The sequence below is a fragment of the Capra hircus genome (genome assembly GCF_001704415.2).
Source record: "Capra hircus breed San Clemente chromosome X unlocalized genomic scaffold, ASM170441v1, whole genome shotgun sequence".
Taxonomy (NCBI): Eukaryota; Metazoa; Chordata; class Mammalia; order Artiodactyla; family Bovidae; genus Capra; species Capra hircus.
Window position 1 is genome coordinate 39,715,909 of NW_017189517.1, and position 27,250 is coordinate 39,743,158.

At 35.0% G+C, this 27,250-nt stretch overlaps 1 protein-coding gene across 2 annotated transcripts in view; it reads left to right on the top strand.

Moving 5' to 3' along the window:
• Nucleotides 1-27,250, top strand: part of NRK (Nik related kinase) — a 125,521-nt gene that overhangs the window by 62,680 nt on the left and 35,591 nt on the right. For both annotated transcript variants that reach the window (XM_013976175.2, XM_013976176.2), the window contains exons 5-16: nucleotides 1,107-1,232; nucleotides 4,343-4,453; nucleotides 5,878-5,968; nucleotides 8,971-9,101; nucleotides 10,966-11,020; nucleotides 13,518-13,596; nucleotides 14,662-14,837; nucleotides 16,419-16,482; nucleotides 16,898-18,065; nucleotides 20,067-20,174; nucleotides 23,403-23,449; nucleotides 25,250-25,344. In XM_013976175.2, the coding sequence (XP_013831629.1) occupies nucleotides 1,107-1,232; nucleotides 4,343-4,453; nucleotides 5,878-5,968; nucleotides 8,971-9,101; nucleotides 10,966-11,020; nucleotides 13,518-13,596; nucleotides 14,662-14,837; nucleotides 16,419-16,482; nucleotides 16,898-18,065; nucleotides 20,067-20,174; nucleotides 23,403-23,449; nucleotides 25,250-25,344 (2,251 nt within the window). The remainder of the gene's footprint in view (nucleotides 1-1,106; nucleotides 1,233-4,342; nucleotides 4,454-5,877; nucleotides 5,969-8,970; nucleotides 9,102-10,965; nucleotides 11,021-13,517; nucleotides 13,597-14,661; nucleotides 14,838-16,418; nucleotides 16,483-16,897; nucleotides 18,066-20,066; nucleotides 20,175-23,402; nucleotides 23,450-25,249; nucleotides 25,345-27,250) is intronic.

The following is a 27,250-nucleotide window of genomic DNA, read 5'->3' on the forward strand; positions in this document are numbered from 1 at the left end:
GAATGGGGGAAAACAATTGCAAATCATATTTCTTATAAAGTACTTATATATAGAATATATAAATAAATCTTACAATTCAATAATAAAAAGACAAGTGACCAAACTTAAAAATGGGGCAAAGATATTTTATTAGACACGCCTCTGATGATCATAAAATGTCTAGTAAGCCAATGAAAAGATCCTTAACTCCATCAGTCTTAAGGGAATTGCAAACCGAAACTACAATGAGATAATTACTTTACACCCACTATGATGTTATAATAATTAAAAAGAAAATAATGAGTGTGAGGTGAAGGCATAGAGAAATGAGAACCATCATTCATTTGGGAATGTAAAATGGTATAGCCACTATAGAAAACAGTTTGACATTTCATCAAAATGTTAAATATAGCATTGCCATTTGACCCAACAATTTTACTCCCAGGTATATACCAAAGGGAAATGAAAATATACATCTACTCTAAAGTTGAAATGAATGTTCATACTAGATAAAAGGTAGAAATAACTCAGTTGATGGATGGTAAATAAAAAAGAATGAAATACTGATATGTATTACAACATGGATGAACCCTGGGGGGGGAACAAATTAGTCATAAAAGTTTATATACTATATTATTTTCATTTCTATAAAATATTAAGGATAGATAAATCTATAGAGATAGAAAAAATGTTTGTGGTTGCTTGAAGCTGGGATGTGGTGGCAGAATTTGGGGGTGATAGCTAAAGAGTATGGGATTTCCTTTTGGGTTGACAAAAATGTTCTTATGGTTGAATAATTTTATTAATATACTAAAACCATTGAATTTTTCAGTTTAATTGGGTGATTCCATTTAGTGCAAACTTCATACAGTGGTCACTGCTGGTCCAAGGATCATACTTTAAGAACCATTGAATTAAAAGATACTCAATTGACCTTTATTTTCTCCCAAATTCCCAGTTAACCCCACATCTCCATTCTGAGAATTCTAGTTGAGATTTTATTATAATACATTGTTGTAGGGTATAAAGGGTTGCCATACGATTCTCCTTCTTTGATCTACTATAGCTTAGGATACCATAGTCATTGAGTGGCATAGCTTAGGAATTTTACTATCCTTATTCTATAGGATGAAGAAGAGGATCTCAGGACTGAACTCAACCTTTTGAAGAAGTACTCTTTCCACAAGAACATTGTGTCCTTCTACGGTGCATTTTTCAAGCTGAGTCCCCCTGGCCAGAGACATCAACTTTGGGTGTGTATTTAGTTACCTTGATCTTATTGCATAAGACTAAGTCTCAGTTCAGAACATATACTTTCATAAATGAGATGTCATTTTTGTGCACCTACAGAAGAACTTAAGTATGCAACTGCTCAAAGTAGTATGAAAAAAAATGTCCTCTAATTTCTGGAAATGGGAGTGATAAAATATGGAAAAATAAATTAAGTGACTGGCAAGGGGTTCAGGGGTAAGATGTGAGAAGACTCAAATGAATACTGGAAATATCTAACATATTTCTTTTCAAATAGAGATTTGCTGCTTTTAACTTTATGTAGCTAATACATTTGCTTATAAATTAAAGATAAAGCTAAGGAGATTACCTGATGGATTTGGGCCCAATGACTGAATAATAAATATCTATTCTAAGTCACATTTGGAATGAGTATATGAGTGCAATTTAAGTGTTTGCTAAGTACAATTATCTTTAAACATAATTCCTAGAAACTGTTTTTCTAAATGGTTAGTTGACTTATCCTTTTCTTAGGCTTCATGCCTATAGTATCATGAATTACAAATCAATGAGCTATAAATTTTAAAGGCTAACTGAAACCCATGCTACAGTTACCAGAATTGTTGCTGCCCTCTCCCATAGGAGACATAATCAAACCACAAGAAAATTAGCTTCAATCAAGTATATCTTTATTTAAAAAGGAATATTTAGAACATCATCATCTGGAGTCAGTGTACATTCTCTTGCATTTCTAGGCCAAGAGTGGTATTTTTTAAATAATACCTGAGACTTTTCAGAATTTTTAAGAATCAAAGAAAGATTCTGTTACATTTTATATGTGAACTTTAGGAAGCAGGATAGTGGGCAATATAGGAAGGTTTCAACAAGGGATTGAATTGAAGCTGTGGTTCTCAATCTTTAACCAGAAACAGAATTTCATGGAGATCCTAATAAAACAAGTTGCTGGGCCCCACCCACAGAGTTATTAATTCAGTTAGTCTAGGGTAGGAAGTCCACAAATTTGCACTTTTTAAAAAGTTTACAAGTGATGTTGATGATACTCGTCTGGGTACCACGTTTTGAGAACCCTCAAATTTAGAGATCTTCAGTTTAAACCTATTTTCTCCTAAATGTCCAGTTAACTAAATCGTCTATTCTCTGCCAATGCCAGTTCAAATTTTGTTGAATACCACTGTGCATTTTTCATGGCTACTGTTTTGTTTTTTTTTTTTTTTTAATTCCTTTTGGCAGGGGCATACAGCATTTGTCTTTAAATATATTTTTACAAGTTTTTTTTTTTCTCTTGACAGTATGGCAGTCTACTTATGAGATATGTTTCTCAGTGCTCAATTAATTCAGCCATATAACATCTATTCATTCAAAAGCTATCCGTGTCCAGGCTTTCTCCTAGATGCTGAGGATACATTCATAAGCTGAATTTACATGGCTCTGGCCCACTGGAGCTTACAGTCTATTTGTGAAGACAAATATCAATCAAATAGTCACACAAATAAATGTATAATTGGTCAGAAGGGAAGTAACATGCTTTTGTGTGGGCAAACAACAAAGGAATCTTAAGTTAGGGAAAGGAAAGCTCTTCCTTGAAAAACTTTTTCTTACACTGATATCTGAAGGATAAATAGGCACTGCATGCAGAAGTTATTTGTGGAGATGAGAGTTTTCCTGGGACCATTCACTTTCTTTCCTGTGTAAATCTGAACACATAGGAAGCAAATAACAAAATAATTACCATTTATAACGTAGAGCCATGCACTGTGCATACAAATTCGGGAAAATGAGAATGTCTTACATTCTTTTCATAGTAGAACTCTTCTGACTCAGGTAATACTGGCAAGATTTTCCAGTGTTCACCTTAGTGAATGACTTTAATTCATGTTTGTCATGGTTCAAAATGAGCCCCTTTTCTTCCATTACCACAGTGTATATGTTGTAACCATTTGATGTGGTAGACATGAAAATTAACCTTTTTGTGCTTTATCTGTACTATCTGGTTTGTTAGGCTGCTTTTCTTATCTTCGTTTATTGGAATAGTGTACTCAGGTAAAAGACTCTGTGTTATATCAGTTGTGAACAAATATAAAATAAGGAAGTAATTTTCTGAAAGGAAAATCTTAGCATTCCAAAAGGAAATAAGGTATACCTTTTAAATATTCATGATTTGGGGCCTATCCTTTTACTTCCTTTCATCTATGGCAATAATTATCTTACCTATAGTTTTTTTAAAAAGGCATGTCTTATTCTACTGACAAAGTAGTATTAACATTTGACATTGGCGCTAGTGCATAAACCTGCACTTAAAGAAAAGTTTGTGAAATTGATTATAATAGGCAGATTCTCCTTCACATTGGTCAGTCCTCTAGTTAGCTAATATATGAAAGCAAATTTGCTAGTAAGGCTCCTGATACATTAGTGGCAAAAACAAATCTCCTGAAAAAATTGCATTTGTTAATAAAGTAAAATTTGAATGAGACACTGTCAGAATATTAGCCTTAAAATAGACTTTCCTTAGCAGTTTATTTGGAAAAAGATTGCCCTACGGTAATGGAACTGACAGTTTCCCCCTTCAGGTTGTATGTTGCTAGTATCTTGGGGAAAATATTCTAAAACTTGAATATAAAACAACAGTAAAAACAAATCTAGTCAATGCTTAAGTGTAAATTGTTTTGAGATACCCTCCATATCCTGTTTTTCCACCCGCAAACTATTCCCTCAACTGTCTTTTTTGTGCTACTCCAGTCATCACTCAGGCTTAGCCCTGTGCAAGCTTCTTTCTAAAGGCGTGTGCTCGTTCTGTTTTCAATAAGCTGAATGTTCTTCTTTCTGAGCATATCCAAACACAACCTATCCTTCAAGGCTTAGCTCAAATCCCACCTCCTGGTTTAAAAATCCCTGGTGTGGTACCTCCTTTCTCTCCCTCCAGAGATCTTTGGATCTTTTTTTTCAGTTCTTTCTAATTCTACTAGCTTCCTACCAGACAATTGAGCCAGTCTTTGCAGTATCTTAATGTCTAAACATAACATATACATGTAAGCCATATGAACTAAAACTCTCCAGATATTTTCAGATAACTACTTTCTAAGTCTTGATACTTTCTTTGCTGGCTTTCCTGCAGATGGTGATGGAGTTATGTGCAGCAGGCTCAGTCACTGATGTAGTGAGAATGACCAGAAATCAGAGTTTGAAGGAAGATTGGATTGCCTATATCTGCCGAGAAATCCTCCAGGTGAGCATTCATATAGTCATTTGCCCCTGACCTTGAAAAAACCTGGGGGTAATATATACAGTGTGTCTTATACTTGCTCATATAGGATGGTTTAAAAATTCTAAACTTTTGGATCAGGATACTGAAAAAAACCAAAAGGCTTTAGAGAAAGCAGCTTTGATGTAATGTCATTCCAAATCATGGCTTTTAATGGCTCTTTCAGAGTCAGACTACAGTGTTTGGTAGATCATGGGTATAATAACTTAGAGTGTTAAGCTGTTGTGATTTTTAGAGTTCTTTTTTTTTTTTTTAAAGCATAGCACTATCATTGGAGATTAAGATAGGCTGAGAAATCCGTGTTTTACTCAGTGGCTCCAAATCATCTACAACTCTTTTGCAGACAGATATCCTCTCTGAATACAATGTCTTAACTTTTAAAACATTTCTTATTATGAACACCAAATTGGATGAAAATGACAGTCTTCTTGATCTACCAAACTCAAATTTTTCTTTGTGTCTTAAGTGCTTAGAGTCACCCAAGAAGGATGTTAACAGAACTGAACAGCATCGCTGATAAAATATTAGAATGCTGTCTTAACTGGATTCACTCATGGTAATAGTGTACATAGTTAAGAGTGCAAATTATGGACTGAGTTTAAATTCTGGTTCATCATGTATTAGCTGTGTGTCCCTGAGTCAATTACTTAATTTTTTCAAATCTCATTTTCCTCACCTGTAATTTGGGGTGGAATTAGCATCTTCCTTAAAAGGTTGCTGTAAGGATTTAAGAGTTGACTCCATGTAAAGTGCTTAGCACAGTGCTTGGCAAAGAATAAGGACCCAATTGATATTAGTTGTTTTTACTGTTATTTATATTATTAATCTCCTGTTAGTATGTTGAGCAATCTTACTGAAACCAGGACATGGGTTAGTTTTAGTGGTGAATGGTCTGGAGACAGCATGGTAAACCAATACAAATGGCAAGTACTTTAAAGTGAATTTCCATATTCCTCCAAATTCTCAGCCTTACAAGGTTGACTTGAAAATATTTTGGACTAAACAAATGGTTGGATAAGTAAAGTAAAACAATGGCTGAGCTACAATAGTTCAGATATCCAGGTCTTTAGTCATGTGGTTAGTTGGAAAAATGGAGACTAGAAAGGAAGGTAAATGGCCCAATATATACAAGTATTAATTTTTGGTGTTCTTTCTCTTTCATGGGTGTCCTGATTTATTTTCCTTTCCTTATAGTTGAAAGTACTATTTCTGGGAACTGGTTGTAGTAATTCCAGCCTAAAGAAGAATTTTGTCTGAAAAATGCAAATCTGGGCCATTTTTCTTACCACAAGTCTTTCCAAAAATGCTAAAAACAGTACCAGAAAAAGAGAAAAACTATATATTGATCTTGCTTTTTTATATAAATGTATATATGTATGTATATGCAGGGCTTAGCTCATCTTCATTCACACCGTGTAATTCACCGGGACATCAAAGGTCAAAATGTGCTACTGACTCATAATGCTGAAGTAAAACTAGGTAAGTTGATTCTTGTAATACTTTAAATGAACCCCAAATATCTTAACAGAGAAAAATCCTTTAAGATTACTGTTTTCTCTCATGTCACTAATATCCCCCTCTACTTATTTACACTATGTTGTCCCTGCCTGCAAAATAAATCAAAATTTGAAAATTTGTTTGGGAAGGGACGTGGGACAAGAGAAAGATGCACCTAACTGTTTCTCAGAAATCATTTTGAGAACTACAGTTTTGAAATGGGAGTTTTAAATTTTGGTCATTGCTTTATCTTCTGTTGGGCTTACCAGGCAGCTCAGTGGTAAAGATTCCGCCTGCCAATACAGGAGATACAAGTGATGCGAGTTTGAGCCCTGGGGTCAGGGAAATCCCCTGGAGGAGGGCATAGCAACCCACTCCAGTACTCTTGGTGGGATCTGCTATTATATTTATTTCAACAATTTAATTGAGTGTTTACCATGTACAAGTAGTGTGTGATGAACAAGGATTAAACAAAAAGACAATTCTTCCACATCACAGAGCCATATTTTCCAAAGAATATCTAAGAACTTTTAAATTTACTTAAGCACAAATCACTTCATTGGAATTTTCCCTCAAATATTTAAAGAACTGATATAAGTTAGAAATGATGCTCCAGTAATATCCAAATCAAATTCGGAATTAGAAATCTAGAATCCAGAGTTTCTAGCTTTCAGTTCCAGGGTTCAGAATGGTATGATTAATTGAAAATAATTATTATATTGTCTCACAGGCACACAGGGAACAATATGTTGTGCTCTTTAATGTTTAAAATAAATATTGTTGGTGGATTTCTAAATAATATCATATAAATAATGTCAGCACTATTTAATGGCAGATGACCTCATTGATATAGAACATAAAATCACTGGCATCAAATCCTGTATTTAATCATATCAATTCTTTCCTACCATATCTGTGTGTGTGTGTGTGTGTGTGTGTGTGTGTGTGTGTGTTTATTAGTCACTCAGCTGTGTCCAACTCTTCGCAACCCCATGGAGTATAGCCCACCAGGCTCCTCTGTCCTTGGGATTCTCTAGGCAAGAATGCTGGAACAGGTTGCCATTTCCTTCTCCAGGGGATTTGCCTGACCCAAGGATCAAACCCAGGTCTTCTGCATTGCAGGCAGACTTTACCGTCTGAGCCACCAGGGGCTTCCCTACCATATCTCTAGCATGATCTTAAGATCATTCCCATTTTTCCTGCCAAATAAATATAACCAGAATAGAGTTTTTGTTCCTTCACTAAGAATGCTTTTCACTGAATATTTGTGGAAGAAGCATGTGGTAATAATTGTTCCTGCAGTAAATGAAAAGTAATTTGAAGTAAATGTATTGTTCTTTTGTGTCTAAAAGCTAAAAAGCTAGAAACAGAATTTTAAGACACTGTGTTAAAATACACGAGGGTCATTTGGATCTCACAGTGAAATGTGCAGCATGGATATAGTATGTCACACAGCTACATTCTGTGTTCACATGTGGCAGTGTTCCCATATATTTGGGTCAAGTTGCTAGCCAACCCTATCATCTGCATCACAGAAGAGAAATTGTAAGTAAGCGAAAAGCCTCTGAAAAAGCTGTCACAAAGTCCCTGCACTAAAGATCATGTACTTGACTCTGTAGGAGAGACCTTTTAGCACTGGATTAAAATTTTTCAGGCTTCTTATCTCTATATAACCCTCAGACATTGGTTTCTAGATTTCCTAGATCCCACAATATTTTTAAATGACAAGTTATAAGGAGATGGTTGAAGAAGCAAAACCCAAAGGGAGTAACAGAGAGGAGAGACTGGACAATGACTATATTGCAGTCGCAACTGATCAATAACCCTCACATTCTGGTCCCTAAGTCAGTAAGGAAAAATGAATGATGCCACTGGTGGGATCTCATCCCTACTTTTAATTTCAGCTTTTCTTTTTTCCCATTTTCTTCCATTTATCACTCTTTTCTTCCAGTCTTTGCTCATTTCCTTTTCTTCTTTGAATGTCATATATAAGCTTATGGCCTTCATAGATATTTCTTGGCCCTTAAAGTTGGCCCTCAGGGGTGATGAGAATGCTGAACTCTGATGTAACCTATTCTCAAAAAAAAAAAAAGTATCTAGATAATGAGACTGTGCAACACCCAGGGATTTTCATGTATTATGGACATTGTGTTGACATTGTTTTTATTAGTCCTTCCTTTAACACTGCCTTAAACTCTTAACTTTTTAATTTTTCTTTTCTTTTCCTAAGTTCTTTAAACTACTTTTCAGTCAGGGTTGTTAGCCATCCTCTAGATTCCTGGAAACCATTCTAAATTAGAAAATCTACTTCATTTTTCATCCATGTTTTATTTTTTCTGGACTAAATAACCCCAGTCTACTTTAGCCTTTTTTTTCTGTCTGTTTCTGAGGATACCATACTAAATATTTTCATATAATATATCCCACAGATGAATAGAAGACTGAACTTTAATAGTCTAAGCTGAGATATGGATACCACACTAAATATTTGCATCTGATTCAGAAGATCTGTAGAAGAACTTAAACTAAATTTTAGCATAAATTTATTTTTCTTTATTAGTGTAGTAGGACTTTCTAACATCATGAGTGAGACTTCCTAATAAAGTACTAATAAGTTTTTGATTTCTTAGATGTTGCTTACAGTGCTGGTCTTCTTCCAGCTTGGTGGCAGGTCCAAACACTACATATGTTATCACTTCAGAGGTTTAGGGTATACTGATGGAACTTTATTTTTAATATTCATGGTAAACATTCAGCCAAACCTACTGTAGATTTATAATAGCACTGCTGAATCTCTTTCCAACATAAATACCAGCAAAAGCCTATTTCCCAGTGTTACTGGAGTAGACTTCATGGTAAAGTTTGCTGGGCTGGAATGAAAATCTGTTATCCATTGTGGCTTTTGTATTGGCTTTCCAAGTTAAAGCAATAACTTATTGAGCTTTTTGTTACTCATTAATTATTTTGACAAATGAATTTTGCAGTGGATTTTGGAGTGAGTGCCCAGGTGAGCAGAATTAATGGGAGGAGAAATAGCTTCATTGGGACACCATACTGGATGGCACCTGAAGTGATTGACTGTGATGAGGACCCCAGACGCTCCTATGATTACAGAGTAAGTGTAAGGATTCGGATAGTAGGAGACAAAATTTGTAAAGGACTTTTGACTTTTTATTTTAAATTATGAAATAAAAGAATAAAAACCACTACTTAAATAGGACGTACTAGCCACTATTGCTATATGTGGTTTGATGATGTGTGTAAAAATAATATTTTCTAAGAATGTAGGCAAAGTAGACCATTGGGAGTTATCCATATTTGAGGAAGAATGTCTAGTTCATCTTGCTTACAACTTCTTGGTAAAGAATATTATATTATGTGGCTTTATATGGAAATTTAACTTCCAGGGACAGAGTGCTTTATACACTTAAAACTGAATAAATGTAAAGCCAATTATTAATCCCCACAGTAACTTAGCTCCAAAGAGAAAAAAAATAATAATTTGATTACTCAGGGTAATGGAGAAAGTCCTTGGCATGGTTCAGCTCCAAACCACAGAAAATCAGTGGAATAGACAAATTAAGTAACAATTTATGCTATTTATTAAAATTTCCACTGAAGCTGCAATTTGGACAATATACATCTATGTACACATTTTTAAAAGTTGGTATGGAAAAAAAACACCCCATTTGCTATAGACTGGAAAAACCACACTCACTCTCCACATCATAACTCATCCAAACAATTCATTGTGGTTTCGTTGTGTGGAACCTAGGACTCAATACTCAAAGTTGATTAATTCAAATTTCATCTCTTTTCCTTTTCCCTTAAATGCCCTCTGCTTGATTTGCAAGCAGATCTGTTGAGAGCCAATGCTATTAGGAGCTATGGAGACAGTGGAAGTATAATGCTCTTTAAGTGACTTGCTGTAACAATAATGCCTTATAGCTGTACAGTTTTTGGCAGTCTTCCAAGGACTTTCACCCATATTAATTATACATTTTAAATTTTCAGTCCCACATAACTTAAAGATACTTAAACTTACATCATCACAACAACTCTTTGAAGCTAAGACATCTATAAGCAGGTATTTTAATAATTCAGTTAACTTGTTAAGGAGTCATTACGCCAAACAGTGCACTTCTAGTCCTGTGCCCTTTCTGCATTCTAAAAAACAAAGTACAGTTAACAGTAGTGAAGATCATTTCCTAGAGCCTCCTAAAATGTATCATTTTCTAGAATTATCATTCTGTCCTCAGTTTCCTGTATTCAAGGAACTCCTGAAAGTGCTTATGTATATAGTATTTCATTTAATATTTATGCTAGTTCTATAACATGGGTCCTATTATTATCATCTCTATTTTGAGAGTGAAAAAAAGAAAGTGTTAGTCACTCAGTCATGTGTGACTCTTTGCGACCCCATGGACTGTAGCCCACCAGTCTCCTCTGTCCATGGAATTCTCTAGGTAAGAATACTTGAGTAAGTAGCCATTCCCTTCTCCAGGGGGTCTTCCTGACCCAGGGATCAAACCCATGTCGCCTGTGTTTCCTGTATTGCAGGCAGGTTCCTTACCATCTGAGCCACCAGGGAAGCCCTGATTTACATAGGGTAAAATTGAGGTACAAAGTGTTAAATCTTTTACCTAAGATCTGACTTCTTTAGAGCTAGTAGTATGTGATTGGACTTCTTTACAACAAATTCCTTTTGGTATTTCAGTTAAGGTAACAATAGCAATACATCCAAGATGAATTTTCCTTTCACTGAATCCCCACCCATATCAACTTGTGTAGTACAGTACTGGCTGGTCATAGGGTCAGATAACATCTTCCTATAACATCAGTCTAATGAAGAAAACCCATAAAATGGCTGTTTCATTGGTACCTCCCCTCAGCCAAAGATTGTTTAGAGATTCTAAATACTATCTGTTTCCCACTTTTAAGTGACTTTTTTTTTTTTTTGGTCATCTTTTCCTTTGCAGAGTGATGTGTGGTCTGTGGGAATCACTGCTATTGAAATGGCCGAAGGGGCTCCTCGTGAGTAATAATATTTGATGTTGGTTAAAAGTTATGGAAACATGCTGTACAAATCTGCCACTTGTACCAGTCAGCTTGTACTGATCACACAGGTGCCACACCACGTGCCAAGCTGTAAATGATGGTCTTCCCCAGTTATGAAATGCCATAGTCAGAATGGCCAGATATGTCTGTAAGAAGAGTTTTTATTTTTCTCTGTTAAGATATCTTATTTTAGGCTGATTGAGTGTTGACTCAGTTTAGCCTCAGTAACATTTGGTCATGATAGTAATAACCAAACAGAATCTAAAGGCGTTCCAGTACATATTCACTGATGAAATATTTAGGTTCCTGAACAGTTACACTTATATACTTCAGACTGTGCCAGTTAAGAAAATCCGCCAGTAGTTCCTTTTAATTGAGCCAATCCTCAACAATATTGAGAAGGAAGCTTTTTTCCCCACTTTGGAGTCAGTCCAGCTATCATTGGTGCCTTCTGTGCTCCTACCAGCCACTCCATTGCCCCTCCTTGTTCAGTAGGCTCCATTTTCTCTTTTTTCCCCCTCCCTCTCTTCATTGAAGTAACCTGTCAGCAGTCTGTTCTCTCAGGTTACTACTGCTTTCTGGTAGGAAAGTAAAAGTGGAATGTGAACTTGAGTGTAAATGATTCATAACCAGCAAATGTATAATCCCATAAACAGGGCATATTTGCTGTTCTCAATACCTAAATCCAAGAATATAAGTGATAAACACATTCATAGTATTGATGAGAAGTGAGAGAAATGCCTGAAGTGTGTGTGTCAGGGGGCAGGGCTTGCAACTGCCTTGCTTTTCCCTCTCCAAGCAGATCTGTAGGTTCCCATGTGCCTATGTGCTTCATCTGTACAATATCTAATGTTTTAGCACTGTTTCATGGCTAATGGGAGTAATTTCAAGGAGTAGAAATAGTGGTATATAATTGTTAAGAATCTCTGGTGTCCCTTGGAATATCAAGAATTTCTGGTGTCCCTTGGAATATGACATATCACAGAATGGGCATGGGTTAAAGCTAGGTCAGGTATGGAGATCAGGTCACTGCACCTTCTATTAATTTATATAAAGCTCGACCTTTGAACAATGGCCTTTATATTATTCTAATGAAATTACCCTGGGGACTTTCTTTATACTACTATGAGAGGCCAATTTGGCACTGGAGATTTTTTTTTTTAAGATATATTTTGGGAGAGGAAGGATTCCTCTAAAGAGTTATTAATATCAAATTGTCCTCACATGAATGACACACTTTTAGTATTAGGTGAAATTTACACTATGGCTCTCCTTTGGGGAATTATTGCACTGCCAGTTTTCTTTGATCAAAACACAAGAGGAAATAAGTAAAGTGAGACACATATTTAAATACTTATTGAAAAGCCCAGAATTCCCAAGCCAATGAGGTAATGAATTTATATACCACATATTGGAATAGGCTTTTCTTTGTATGGTTGTGTTTCTGAAAAAGAGAATGAAAGTCTAGTAATTTTGCACAGAATTGAGGTGCCGGATAGTTAAAATCTTTCTTATAATATCAATAGCTAATATTTATTAAGTGCTTACTCTGTGCCAGACACTTTTATAAGTACGTTGCCATTTAATCCTCATAGCAACTCTTTGAAGGAATTCTTGATATATTTCCTGTTTTTAAGATGAATTAACCAAAGCACAGAGAGGTAAGTAATTTGCCCAAGGTCACAAAGGTAGAATTAGGATTTGAACACAGATGATCTAATCTAGAGGGTGTGTTCTTAATAGTTGTGTGTACGTGTTAAGTCACTTCAGTCGTGTCTGACTCTTTGCAACACTATGGACTGTAGCCCAACAGGGTCCTCTGTCCATGAGAATTCTCCAGGCAAGAATACTTGAGTGGGTTGCCATGCCCTCATCTAGGAGATGTTCCAGACCCAGGGATCGAACCCACGTCTCTTGTGTCTCCTGCATTGGCAGGCGGGTTCTTTACCACTAGTGCCACCTAGGAGGCCCCTTCTTAATAGTTACATTGTATCTACTTCTTTTCCTAGGACTGTTAGCTTCCAAACCAGATTATTCTCATCTTTTTAGACTACTAAATCATTGTTTGCATATTCTTGTGCATAGTTACTAGTATGGTTGACTTTTCAGCCTATAATTACATATTCCAGTTTTACAACTGGGTAGGATACCGGCACAAGCACAGAAGAGTACTCGACTCCACCTGTATTTTTGGCTTCTCTAGATATAAATCATCAATCACACATTTCAAAAATTTAACCTAGTGTAATTGATTATTATTTGTCCCACTTGGAAATAGTGAAGCTTTAGTATTATATAATGGACAGCTTGTATTGAAGTCAGCTTTTCCTCTAACTACCTTCTTTCATATCTATTCTTCGGTGTCTATTCAACATGATATGTGAAAGAACACTGAGAATCCCCTCTGGAATTAGGAGTTTGTTCTGTAGTTACCTTTCTTACTCATTCTAAACTTATCTATTTTCCTTTGCAGCCCTGTGTAACCTTCAACCTTTGGAAGCCTTATTTGTTATTTTGCGAGAATCTGCTCCCAAAGTCAAATCCAGTGGATGGTAAAGATGAATGACTTAATCTCTTAAACACATTAACTTGATATTTTTATATAGCAAAGAAGTTTTAATTCATTTGATCAGTCCTGTTTCCACATCCTTATTGGACAATATTTCCTAAAAACGGATACGTTGAGGAGTCTAAATGAGTACTATTCATTAAGAACTAGCTAGCCAAATAGAAATAATACTCTCCATGGTAGATTATCATGACAGTACTGTCCTGGCATTAGTGACGTATTCAGTTTTATCTCCTGTAATGGGCTGGGCCAATGGAAGCCTTTTGTGAAGTTTCTCACTGAGCTTACATAGGCAGTCAGTGATTGTGATGTATAGCCCAGTCGTTTGACCCATAAAACTAAACATCCATAGAACCTAAAGAGGACTTGTTCTCTCAGAGTGCTACAGCCCAACTAAACTTAAAAATCTTTCTTCCTGAAGTTTTTGGAACTAGTAAGTGAAGTTCTTGCTTATTCTCAGTATATATTACTTGCCCTGGTAAAAGTGGTTACTATGATTCAGTTGCTGACATTCTTCCTTGTGATTAAATTTAACCCTTCCCACAGATTCAGGCTTTCTGGTCACATCTGTTTCCATGGGCCATTTTATAAGATTAATCAGTCCTGGTGACATTAACACCCTTTTCTGGATCATTACATGGACAGCTTTAGAGCTCAAAGTGTACATAGTCAAGCAAAACACTCAGGCTTCAAAATATGACTACTGTGGGATGACCAGTCTGGTCTCATGGTCTGCATAAATCACATCAACCACTTAATTGCCATCCCACCACTCGCCTATTTTGCCACGCACATTCTTCTGAACTCACTGAAGTTTCTACTATTATTTGGGTAGAAAATATCATTGACTCCAGCCTCTTCTGAGGCTTGAAAGGCATTGCTGTGTAATGTACATTGTCAAGCTATAGGATATCTGGTTATTGAAAAGACTATTACAGCTAAGACAACTCTCTCCAAAAATATGACCTTCAGAGTGGCATGTGGGTGGAGGTGGGAGGTGTGGAATACCTGAGAATGCTCTTTTACCTCTTTGATTCATTTCTTTTAGGTCCCGCAAGTTCCATGATTTCATGGAAAAGTGCATGATAAAAAATTTCCTATTTCGTCCTACTTCTGCAAACATGCTTCATCACCCATTTGTTCAGAATATAAAAAATGAAGGACATGTTGTTGAGTCATTAAAGAAGCATCTTACTGGAATCATTAAAAAGAGACAGAAAAAAGGTAGGATATGTAAATCTTCATTTTACTGGAATAAATATTCAAATGAGAGAAATTTTTTTTATTTTTTTAGGAAAAATAATATTTAAGAATTAAGTTGAAATTAAAGTCTGAGACCTTTTGACATTTAGCTTTTCCACAAATATGCCACGTGCATTTAATTCATTATCTCCTACCTGATCATATATATATATATATATATATATATACACACATACACACATAAGATTATAAATTTTTGCTAGTTCAACTAGCATGCGTTCATATTTACAAAGGCCTTTGAAAGCCTCAAAAAGAATTTTATGATGTGCTAATTTTATTTTAAGAAAACTAACTGGAGAAATAAACACAAGATAATGAAATCTGTATCTTATTGTTCTTTCTCATTGTTAACTCCAATTAGATAAATGGATTTATAATTAATCACTTATTGACTGCTACTTTGATGCAGTATCAGTGAACTGCACATAGTTGGTTTTATGTATTAATCTCCAACTTTAAGATGTAATTAACAAAGCACAATTTATGCAAATAAAATTAAGCTTCTAGATATTAATGCCAAAAATGACAGGATGGTTATTCATCAAATCCAGAGGAAACTACTTAGAAAGTTCCAACTTTATAGGTTATATGGCATATTTTGCATTTAGTTTAGGGCACCATATGCAGAGTTGAGTGATAATGGAATGGAAAGTGGGGAGCCTGAAAAAGATAGCAGGCATTCTCAGATGCACTATGGGATTGACTGCAGCCAATCTTCTTCCATCTACATAACTATGCATATCTTATTTTTGATTGAGAAGCAGAAGGAATTAACGTATTTAACCATGGTAGAGAATTTATTGGACCAGTATCATCATAAAAGTCGACCAATCTCAAATGGGTACCACATCTAGTTGAGAATTCACTAATTTCCAGAGTTGCAAAATTTCCAAAATGTAATCTGCAGGAAAAGTCACATTTATATAGAAATTGATGGATGATGTCAATATAGTTGTCCTAAACTTTTTAATATAGGAAATTCAAAAGAAAACTCTTGTCTATAAGTGTCTGTATTTCAGTGCAGCACAGGTGACGGGAAAGATGCCAAACATTTTCACTGTGTTAGTTGTAAAAACCAGAATTTAGATTTTTGCCTTCTCATTGAAAGGGCCAAAGATCCTGATCCTCATTTTCAAGATCCTCATTAAAAGGACCAAAGATAGGTGTGGGCCCAAACCATAAAGTCCTTCCATCCGTAGTACATACCTGTAAGCCATGCTCACCAACCATCTGGAGTTTCTCTTTGTCCCTTTGTCCCTTTACCTTTTTCAATTTCTTCTCTTTAGAATTGCAGCAATCAGATTGCTATTTTTTTTCCTATACAGAGAGAAATTAGTCTCTGTGGAATAACTGTGCTACAAAAGGAGGCCTAGGAAGAAGGATATTGTCTACACCACCAGTAGATGCGATGTGAAGGGTTACAGCCCTCTTGTTCTTGTAAATTCACTCAGCATCCTGAGCAGTAAAGGGTGCAAATTGACTAACGTGGATTTATTAATTTCTGTTGATTATTATGCATTATTTTTTTCTATTTCATAAAAGGAATACCTCTGATCTTTGAAAGAGAAGAAGCTATTAAGGAGCAGTATACCATGAGAAGATTCAGGTGCGTTAGATAACTTACATATATAATTTGATGTTAGCAGTTCATGTAAGACAGTTGATCCCATATTGTTGTGTTTAACTCAGAGAAACTTAATCCTTTCTGATAAAATAAAACAGATGTCTATTTTCAAGAGATATTTGAATGGAAATGTTGAGGAAAAAATTTTATTAGTACTCAAAGAGTCCTTAATTTCTGACGATAGAATGATCAACTAGATTATCAGGCCATTAATATTGAATATATTGCTAATGTAAAGACTTTCAGACATTACAGGAATGATTCAAAAAAGATATAGTGGAAGTATCTTTATTGCAGAAAAATGTTCATCTTTTAAAAATAAAAGCATCTCCCCTGAATGACATCACTCTACTGACAACACTAATTGTATGGCAACCATTTGTACTTTTATTTCTAGGGGACCTTCTTGTACTCATGAGCTTCTGAGACTGCCTACCAGCAGTAGATGCAGACCACTTAGAGTCCTGCATGGAGAACCCTCTCAACCAAGGTGGTTACCTGACCGAGAAGAGCCACAGGTTCAGGCCCTTCAGCATCTCCAGGGAGCTGCCAGGGTGTTCATGCCACTACAGGCTCAGAACGGTACACCTAGGCCTCTACAGGGGCAAGCCCAGGCACCTCAGCAACTACAAGGGGCTGCACGGATGTTCATGCCACTACAGGCTCAGGTGAAGGCTAAGGCATCTATGCCCTTTCAGATGCAGATGAAGGCACCTCCACGACCACAGAGGACAACCTGCATGTTTATGCCACTACAGGCTCAGGTGAAGGGCCCTAGGCCTCAACAGGTACAGGCCCAGGTATCCAAAAAGCAGCAGGCTCAGGGCCAACCCCAGGCATCAGGAGAGCCCCAGGATCTGGATCAGGTACCAGAGGAATTTCAGAGGCAAGATCGGGTGCCTGAACAACAGCAAAGACACGGCCGGGTCCCTGAACAACACCAGAGGCAGAATCACATACCTGAACAGCCGCTGCAGCCGAATGGGGCACCCGAACAGCCAGAGGTACAGGAACAGGCTGCAGAGCCTACACAGGCAGAGGTGGAGGCAGAGGAGCCCGAGTCATTACGAGTCCATGCCCAAGTGTTCCTGCCCCTGCTGTCACAGAACCACCACGTGCTGTTGCCGCTCCATTTGGATACTCAGGTGCTCGTTCCAGTAGAGGGCCAAATCGAATGGTCACCTCAAGCACAAGCCTGGGCTCTAGACCCCACACAGGCAGTTGGCTCGGTTCAAGCACTCATAGAGGGCCTATCAAGAGACTTACTTCGAGCGCCAAATGCACATAACTCAAAGCCGCTTGGTCCACTGCAAATCCTGATGGAAAACCTGGCATCAGACACGTTTTACTCTCAACCAGAACAACCACGGAAGAAAAAATCAAAAGTTTCTAGTCTAAGGCAGGCACTGGCAAAAAGACTATCACCAAAGAGGTTTCGGGCAAAGCTGTCACGGAGACCTGAAGTGTTTGAGCTCTCAGATTTAGAAGCCCATAGGCAAAGGCGCCAATGCAGATGGGAGGATATCTTTAATCAGCATGAGGAAGAACTGAGACAAGTTGCAAATGTAAGGGTTTTTTATATTTTTCCTAAGTCAAATATGCAGAGAAAATATGCTAGTTCATACTCAGGTGATCCCTCTGTAAAAGCAAATGAAGTAAATGTTCATTGTGTCTCAGAGAAGATTAAATAATTTGGGTTTCAAGTAAATTATCCTGAAATTTCCAAATAATTGTGACTAAATTTGAGAAAGAAAGATTTGTTTGAATGATCCAGTTATTTGCTTAATATCTCTTTAGTGATAGAGCTTTCATTATTAGCTGATTTTCTACCTATTATTTCCTTAACCAACATCATATACACATTTAAAGGTACTATTTTGGATTTTTAAAAATTACTTTCATAGGTCAAAATTAAAAATATAATTCATTAAAATAAACACAAAAATTCAGTTTTGTTCCTCTAATCTCTAAGTACATTTATTTTGCTCTTTCCTCCCATAGAATGCTAAACATACTATTTAAGAGAATTGCACTAGTTTTTGTACTTTAGGATGTTAAAGGTTAAACATTTTGTACATGCTTACCATAAGTATGACTTGTCTCACTTATTTTCCACCCATTTTACATCAATGAAGTACCTGCATAGAACATGGCACAAGTTACAAATTCAAGTTAATAAAACTTCATTCTTCAAAATTCCCTAATATAAATAGATATATAGATAATTTGGCTGGAGTTGGTGGATTCAATCTGGCAAATCTAATCTGTTAGTGAAGGGTTTGTGGGCTTCATAAGCAAATTAAAGAGGTCAAAAATACCAGGAGAGCAGTCGTTTTCTAATACTTCACAGTATCTGTTTATATAAAAGGAATCATTGTGAAGATCCTAAATTAAACCCTGCTATCAACATCCACTTATCTAATAATAATTAATGTAGTTATTACAAATCAGCCTTGTCTGAATGTCTCAATAAGGGAGTGTTTGGTTTGTGGCCATTGTGTTAATTGAGCAAATGCTGTTTCCCAGACATGTTTAACATGAGAAAAGGTAAAAGCAACAAGAGAAGCAAGACCCAAAAGGGGAAATGATTGTCTAGTCCCCCAAATCTGACAGATAAGAAGCAAAAGAAACCAAATAGAGAAGGAATTGCAAGAGTGCAAAGTGCTAATATTTGCCAGATATTAAGCAATCTAAAATGCTAATGACTATTCCCAATGAGCCCTAGTAACAATTGCATTTTTAAAAAAGACTCTTATGCATTCCTGCAAGACTCATGGTATTAGTAGCATAACACATTACTTATTTTCTTTCAGTGTTTTAAATATTTATGTAAGAAGCCATTCTAAAATGGAAGAAAAAGTCACTAAATGATAGCTACTAATCCTAGTACTAAATCCTACTAAACCTAGGATCTTGTATAGGTATTCCTGCCTTTATGTGTAACTGTCAAGGAAAATACAAAGAAAAAGAAAATTCTTATTGTTGTAATCAAGTCATAGGTCTTTCAAAATACCTGAAAATTTATTAGAATTTAAAGATGTATGTGTGATTTCAACTCACTAGAAAGAAAGACAACACATTTCCATTATTCCCTTTGTGTTGGAGAAATGCCGATTGGCTTAAATGGGAAAACATAAACTTGCCTAAACTCTTAGGACTCAAAAAGAAATATTTGCACTGCTGTATTGCAGATCTTCCATTGCTCAGTAGGACCAAACTTTGTAATTATAACCACTCATTAAATGTTAGAGTTTTGGGTTCATGAGTTAAGCTTTAGACCAGAGATTTTTAACCTGGGTCTAATAAAGTGAGCTGCTTGTGGTCAATGACCCCCTAAAATATATGAAGAGACATGTGTCTTTCTATATGCATTTTTCTACAAAGAATCTGTAGCATTACTCAGATGCTGAAAGGGATGCAGAACCAAAAACTACTAGAAACTACATTTAAATCAGTTTGAATATTGAAAAATTGTTTTTTTAATTGAACAGTAAGATGATGATAATTGCTCCTATAATTTACAGTTTAACAGCAAGTAAGATATTTATTTTCCTTTTTATTTCAAGGACAAAGAAGATGAATCATCAGATAATGATGAAGCATTTCATTCGATTCAGGCTGAAGTCCAAATAGAACCATTGCAGCCATACATTCCAGATCCTAGAGAAAATGAGGTAAGTCTCTCAATATGAGTTACTGTGACACTAATAAGTGCATGGAACTATGGTTCTTAACTTTTTTGTCTCAAAATCTCTTTATACTCTTAAACACAGAAAACCCCAAAAAAGCTTTTGTTTACTCAGATCATGTCATTGAATATATAGTGTATTATAAATTAAAACCAAAAATTTAAAATATCTATCACTTTGCTTAAAAAGTAATAAAACTATTAGATGTTAATATAAGAAGCAAATTTTAGTGGAATAACAATTCTTCATCTTGCTTAATAAGAAACAGCTGGATTCTCATATTTGCTTCTGCATTCAATCTGTTACCATATGTTGTTTGAAAAGAAAATGTGAAAGTGTTAGTCACTCAGTTGTGTCTGACTGTTTGCGGCTCCATGGACTGTAGCCTGCCAGGCTACTCTGTCTGTGGGATTCTCCAGGCAAGAATACTGGAATGGGTTGCCATTCCCTTCTCCAGGGGATCTTCCCAACCCAGGGATGAAACCCAGGTCTCCCACACTGCAGGCAGGCTTTTTACACTCTGGGCCACCAAGGAAGCCCGAAAGATAGACTAACACCTGAGTGGGGATATGAACCCCGGGCCATCAGATTAAATGTCTGATGATCTACTGACAGCCATCCAGGCCAACTGTTGAAGTATGTGAGTAAAAGCTAGCTTCTCACATATTTGTGATTGAACAGGGAGAATTTCCATAGATTTTTCAGATAATTGTGCATATTCTTTGATAATACACCACAACTAGAGAAGTGGAGTCTAAAACCATATCACTGAGATTTTGGATATTCAGTAATATTAAAATCCATCTAATCAGCTATGAATAGATGTTTTGTTCATACACAATTTTATATCTTCATGCATTGATAAGTTGGAAAATATTGGTTCACTGTGTATGTGGTTCTTTCCAAATATGCATTTTATTTCACAACAGCAAAAACAGCATTAGTTAATATCATCAATTTCATCATAAAATTGTTGAGTATTGATAAGCTGTCAAGTGCACAATGATAGATGAGTCTAAAATTTTACTTTGTTATTGAAAGCTCAGTTTTATCATTGTTAACAAATAACATCAATTGTCTTTTCCTTGATTTGACAGGCTTACTTCATTGATTTTAAATAAACTGCCTGCCAGATACCCAAGTTGAATAATCAGTTTGTCTCCTCAGTCATTCTTTTAAGTAAAAATATTGCCCATGAAAAATTCAGTAGTTCAGCTTATATCTCTTTCTGAGATGTAGATTATGACAGGGTCTGGCTCATTTTAACCTATCGTTTATTTTCTTAGATTTATGGGAATAATCATGTCAGTCCTGGTGTCCAGATTGACTTTTGTTTTCACAAGTTTTTTAATAACTATTTAGCACATGGTATTGGTGAGGAGTGTGGACAAGGTCCTGTCATTATAGACAGCATTCCTTACAGCTATTAGTAGCTATCTAAAACTTTTTTGGTCACTAAGTGCAGATAGGTGGATTAGTGAAGAACGCAGACATTCTTGTTTTATTAATAGTGAGTCATTGCTACTCTTAATCAGGACAAGCACCCAAGATCACTATCTATTTCTTTCAAGATACTTCACAGTAGTCTATTATGATGTATGCCATGGACACTTATCCTTTTTAAATATGTTATTTCTGATAATAACAGTCTCTTGAAATGAATAACAGAGCGCTGCTTTATCAATACTAGTTAGTGGCAGATAGAACGTATGCTGGATTGTATTATTTAATTACAAGAGGCAATATGTCCCCCTCTCTGCCGTATTAAATGATGACTTTACTCTTACCCCAGATGACAATTATTACATAAGCATGATACATTAAGTCCAAAATACAATGAGCTGTATAAGATTTGTTTGGAATACATCATTTGCCTTAATATATGCCATTCTTACTAATCATTTTCTTCTCCCCAATTTTCAGAAAAAATACAGTCTATTCATATTAGTCATTAGCCTTTCTTATTATTGACCTTTGTCTAATTTTGGCCTCTGGTTAACTAGTTTCAATAAACTTTCAGAGATTAGCTTCATGAACCAAGAGGCCTGGACGGAGTCAGTGTGATGCCAGTTATCTGAATCAAAAGTGGAAACAGTCAGTCAGATGCTTGTCTTGCATACTGCCAAACATCTGGTTGTACTGGAAAACATTCATTAGCAAAACATGTGAATGATTGACAACATTTTTCATTTCTAATCTATCTGTTGGAGTATAAAGAAAACCTCGATAGGTTGCTACCAAAGAGGAAAAAAATAGCATAGTAAGATTAATATAGTTTCTAGAAACTATAGAATGATTTCATCAGCATGAAAATACTAAATTTATTTTTCATTGTAACACTGAATTTTCCTTTCTAAAGAACCTAGTGTGACTGCCTTGTTGAATGTTAGAATGACCTATTTGAGGGGGGTAGTTAAAAACTATTTTGAGTAGAAACCTAGAGATAAAAAATTAAATGAGGCAAGGCAACACTTCATGGCCCTATATACTAAAGTTGGCAGAAAGTAAATCTGTACCACAGATGGAAGTGGGCTCATTATATGTGCTCTGTATCAAGTCTTTTGCTGTATTAGATGAATGAATAATGGATAAAATAAAATTAATTTGTTTAGAATTGAAAAGTGTTTCAAACACTGATTATGATATGATAAAAGGACATACTTCCTTAAAGATTAAACACTTTAAACTCTTGAGACATTTGAATAATGTATGTGTGTATGTTACAACTTTTGAAAATTTAGTATTAGCTTAGAAGGGTAAGTGGATGAAAAATTTGAATTTCAATTCTGGGCAAGAAGTTTGAACTTGATATAAAAAGTAATATGATAACATAAAAGGAACATTAAATTATCAGGCAGAAGGCCTACCATCTGATTAAAGATACTCTTTGACTTGATGTAAATCCTTGGAAAAGTCATTTTCCATCTCCAGGATATAGATTCCTCAATAATAATATGAGGGTGTTTGACTATATGATCTCCATAATCTGTTGTTATACTAAAATTCAAGGCTATATTCAAAGATTTTGGTTAAGCAGTTCTAATGTCATACTGTAAGTAATTAGGAAAATATGATTTATTTATGAAAATCAGATTTTATAAGTTGGGTTTTTAAGAAAATATCTCTATGTGAAGAATGACAATTTCCCATAAATTAGTAACTCAAAAAATTTATGATTGAGAATTCTACTGAAGTTTTGCATTCTATCTCAAGGTTCAAGAGAGATCTGCTCGTGTACATCGTGTCAAGTTCTCTTCAAGGTATGTATCTCTGATTTCTATATTCAGATTACTCTGATTTACTATCAGATGGAATATTAATGCTTATTTATTTGACACTAAGTTCTATGTAAATTCAAAATTAAAATATTAGTGACAACATAGTCATCAATGACATCACTGGCCCACGTTTAAAACCCCAAAACTGCAACAATCCATTAACTAGATCTTTCATATTTGAATATACTGCAATCTCAGTGTTATTTAGTTTGATGATTAGCTGGTAAGATTCACAATTTAATAGAAGGAACAACAGTGAATTCTTGAAAAGCTTTCAATTAGTAATTTACAATAGAAAGATGAGATATTTTAGTGTATCAGGTATACTTCAATTACATATTTTATCATATAGTACATCATGTAGTATGTGATAAAACACACATACAATTGATAACCTCAGCAGCTAATGCCACAGAATGGGCAAACCTGAAATGACCTATAAGGAAAATCAAATCTAAAACTCAATATTATATCATTATTTTATACCAATCACTGTAATTTTTCACTCTATACTATCGATAATAATCACTAATTTTCAAAGTCATGTTTCATATTTTAGATGTTGTATGCCATGTGTTATGTTTGGCTGCTAAATTTTAATATAGGTGTTCCTTGAAAATCATACCCCCTCCAACTCCCAACTCATACTAGAGAGAACTTAGCCTATATTCATTCACTCAATCATTCCGTGAATACTTACTGTATTCAAGATTCTGCACAGTATGGTCAGATGGCATAGAGCTGATAGTATTTAGTATGTATATTTCTATCTTATTATTTTTTAAAACACTCATGAATTTATGTCATTTAGATTTAACTGGTAGAAAGAAATCTTGAAAAACTTTAAAGCAAAATTGGGAGCTTTCCCTTACTATGCATTCAGTGAATGAGTTGTCATGATCCTTCTGACAACAAAGGAGGAGAAATCAGTTTAGTTTTTGTGTATCTGTTTTGGTATCATGGGTATAATATAAAATCAGTATGACTATTATATTGTTAAACATGGGGTATATAAAAATTCAATATTGCTTTTAAACTGGTTTTGGTTGTTTTTTATCACTAAAAGGTTTTTGAGTTTATGTATAGCAAATATATTTACTTTAGATATGGTTACATTTATGAAACAAATTTAACTAAATCTTGAGTCTTTTCTGAAATTCAGGGTCATAGAAAAGACTCTTATCTGTTCCAGGCCTAAATCAGTAATCAAAGTACTTCCTATATAGAAATTTCAAAGCAACTGTAAAATTTAGTAGTGCTTGTCCAAAGAAACTTTCTAAATAGTACCTGAATTTGAATCTTGAAAACCAAAGTGTCCTATCTATCTATTTATTCATGTATCTAATGCAGGCTGACTTTAAGAATCACTAAATTCCAAGCATTTGAAATAAGGATGGTAATAGTAGAATATTTAAAATAACTTAGCTTTTTATCATGTTAAAATCCTCACATACACTATAAATTTCTGATTATTGCTGTTTTACCTAGGTAATGATAAAGTCTGAATATTAGTTTAAAGAAACTTTATAGAAATTTTTAGAAATAAACATGATATGTGAAGGAAACATATACTTGTATGGAGACAGTTTTTTTATATTTAGAAATTGTTTCTCTTTTCTAGATAAAATAATAGATTTGCAGAAATTGGAAAATATTACTTAAGCTCTACTTTCAGTTTGATATATACCCATATACTTAAAAGTTTGTTGGTCTTGATGTTGAGTTATACATTCCCTTTTTGAATGTTAGGACATGGCACATGCTTTTCTGTCTTTTCATTAGTGTTCCTCAGCGGTCTCTTTTGGAACAAGCTCAGAAGCCCATTGACATCAGACAAAGGAGTTCGCAAAATCCTCAAAATTGCCCAGCAGCATCAGGTGATTCAAAGCACAAAGTTTAAACAGTCAAAATGGAGTTAATGTTTAACAGTTTATTTTGCAAAAGTCAAGAAAGAATTTCAAGAAGGAATGAATCAATAGTGTCAGAGAGGCCAAGTAGGATGAAGACCAAGTCATTGGATTTGGCAGTCCTTTGAGAAATGGAGAGTAATTTTGATGACCTTTGAGAAATGGAGAGTAATTTTTGTAAAGTTTCTTTTTTCTTTTGGGTAGTAGTTAAGAATGTGCCTAGGGAGGTGGAGGGTTGGAGTTCAGCTTTAGTTTCTATACCATGTGTGAAAAATATGGGAAAGGAACTTGAGAAAGACCTCTCCAACAGGCTAAAATTTATAGACAATCTTTAGAATATTGAAATATTAGGTGGACTAGTTGTGGGCATGTGTTTTATTTATCAGTTTGTTATTTTACCTCCTCAGAGTAAAACATATACAGTATCTCATAAATGTTAAAAATTAATATAGTTACTCAAAAAGAAAAAAATTAATAAAATCATAGAAAATAGCTTCACAAACTGTGATATGAATTTCAAATAAGTATTTTATGATGTACTTTTGGGAGAGTTTAAATGTATTATAGATTTATGAAATATCAGTAAAAACAAAGTCAAAGTTATGCCTTGGAACATAAAATCTGGCACTATCTACTTTTAAGTAATTCAGGGAAGTTAAACAAGGGGAAAATGCCTGACTGAGTCCCCAGGTCACCTGTAAAAATATAGCATATAGATTTTATTGAAACATTAATACTTAAATGAATATATAGGTATACTGTATGAAAATCAGATACTCAAAGACCTGAATTTTTAAAGGTCATTCTTCTTCTTAGGAAACTCAGATAGTGATGTACTTTCTTTAAATAAGAGTGTCCCCTCATGCAGAAATATTATCTTGTGAGAAATAAGACAAGCCTATGTGAAGAGAACCTTTAGCAATTTTTTCCCTCAGAATCTTTCTGGTTTGACCAGGGTTAATTTGCTAATACTAAAGAAGCAACTAAAAATTGAAGATTTATTCATATTGTATATATTGAAATAAGGAAATTCTGGACTAGGCCCCAAAGCAGTTATGAACAGTGGTGGGAGAGAGAAAGGGAGAGTATCTATGTAGACAATAGCTAAGGTTCTTTTCAGCTCTAAAATTCTATTATTTTATTGTGTGTGCTACATAGATGATTTGAAGTTCCTATGATATTACATACCTCATAATACAGGAAATCAGAAAACCTTACTATAAATCTGCCTCAAAATCTCGAACATTTACCCAAACTTCTTACCTAGCCTAATGACACACCAAAACACTTGCAAGAAAATAGTTTTCTGCAGAAAGGTAATAAACTGCAAAGGTATAACAGTGTCAGAAGGCATGAACACAAATTGTAAGATGTGTACAGTATAATATCCTCAAAAGATAGTAATATTTTCAAATACATGCTTTTTGGAGTTGTAGTGTCAATATTTTGGCTATATAAATATCAAAGCTGCAAATAAAAGAGAGAGAATACTATTTGTCTTCAAAATCCAAGCACCCAAAAACAATAAATAGGGACTGGAAGGTCCCCTTAGTGAAGCTTTTTCTAAGTAAACTCACCCAGATCTACTGATCTTTGAACCTAAATATTCTCACCCTGTTTTAACCACAGATGTTATTTACTATACCACAAACCTTAATATAAAAATTCCAGACTTCTAATCTGGACAGATTTGCATTTTAAATGGAAATATTTACACTGTAAAATTGAACTGTGTGTTGTGATACAGCTAGCAAAATGTGGCTGTTAAAATTAAAACTAAAATGAAAATGAAGTTAAATTTAAAATTCAACCCCCCAGATACACTGGCCATATTTCAAGTGCTCAAATGCTATGTGTGGATAGTAGCTAATGTATT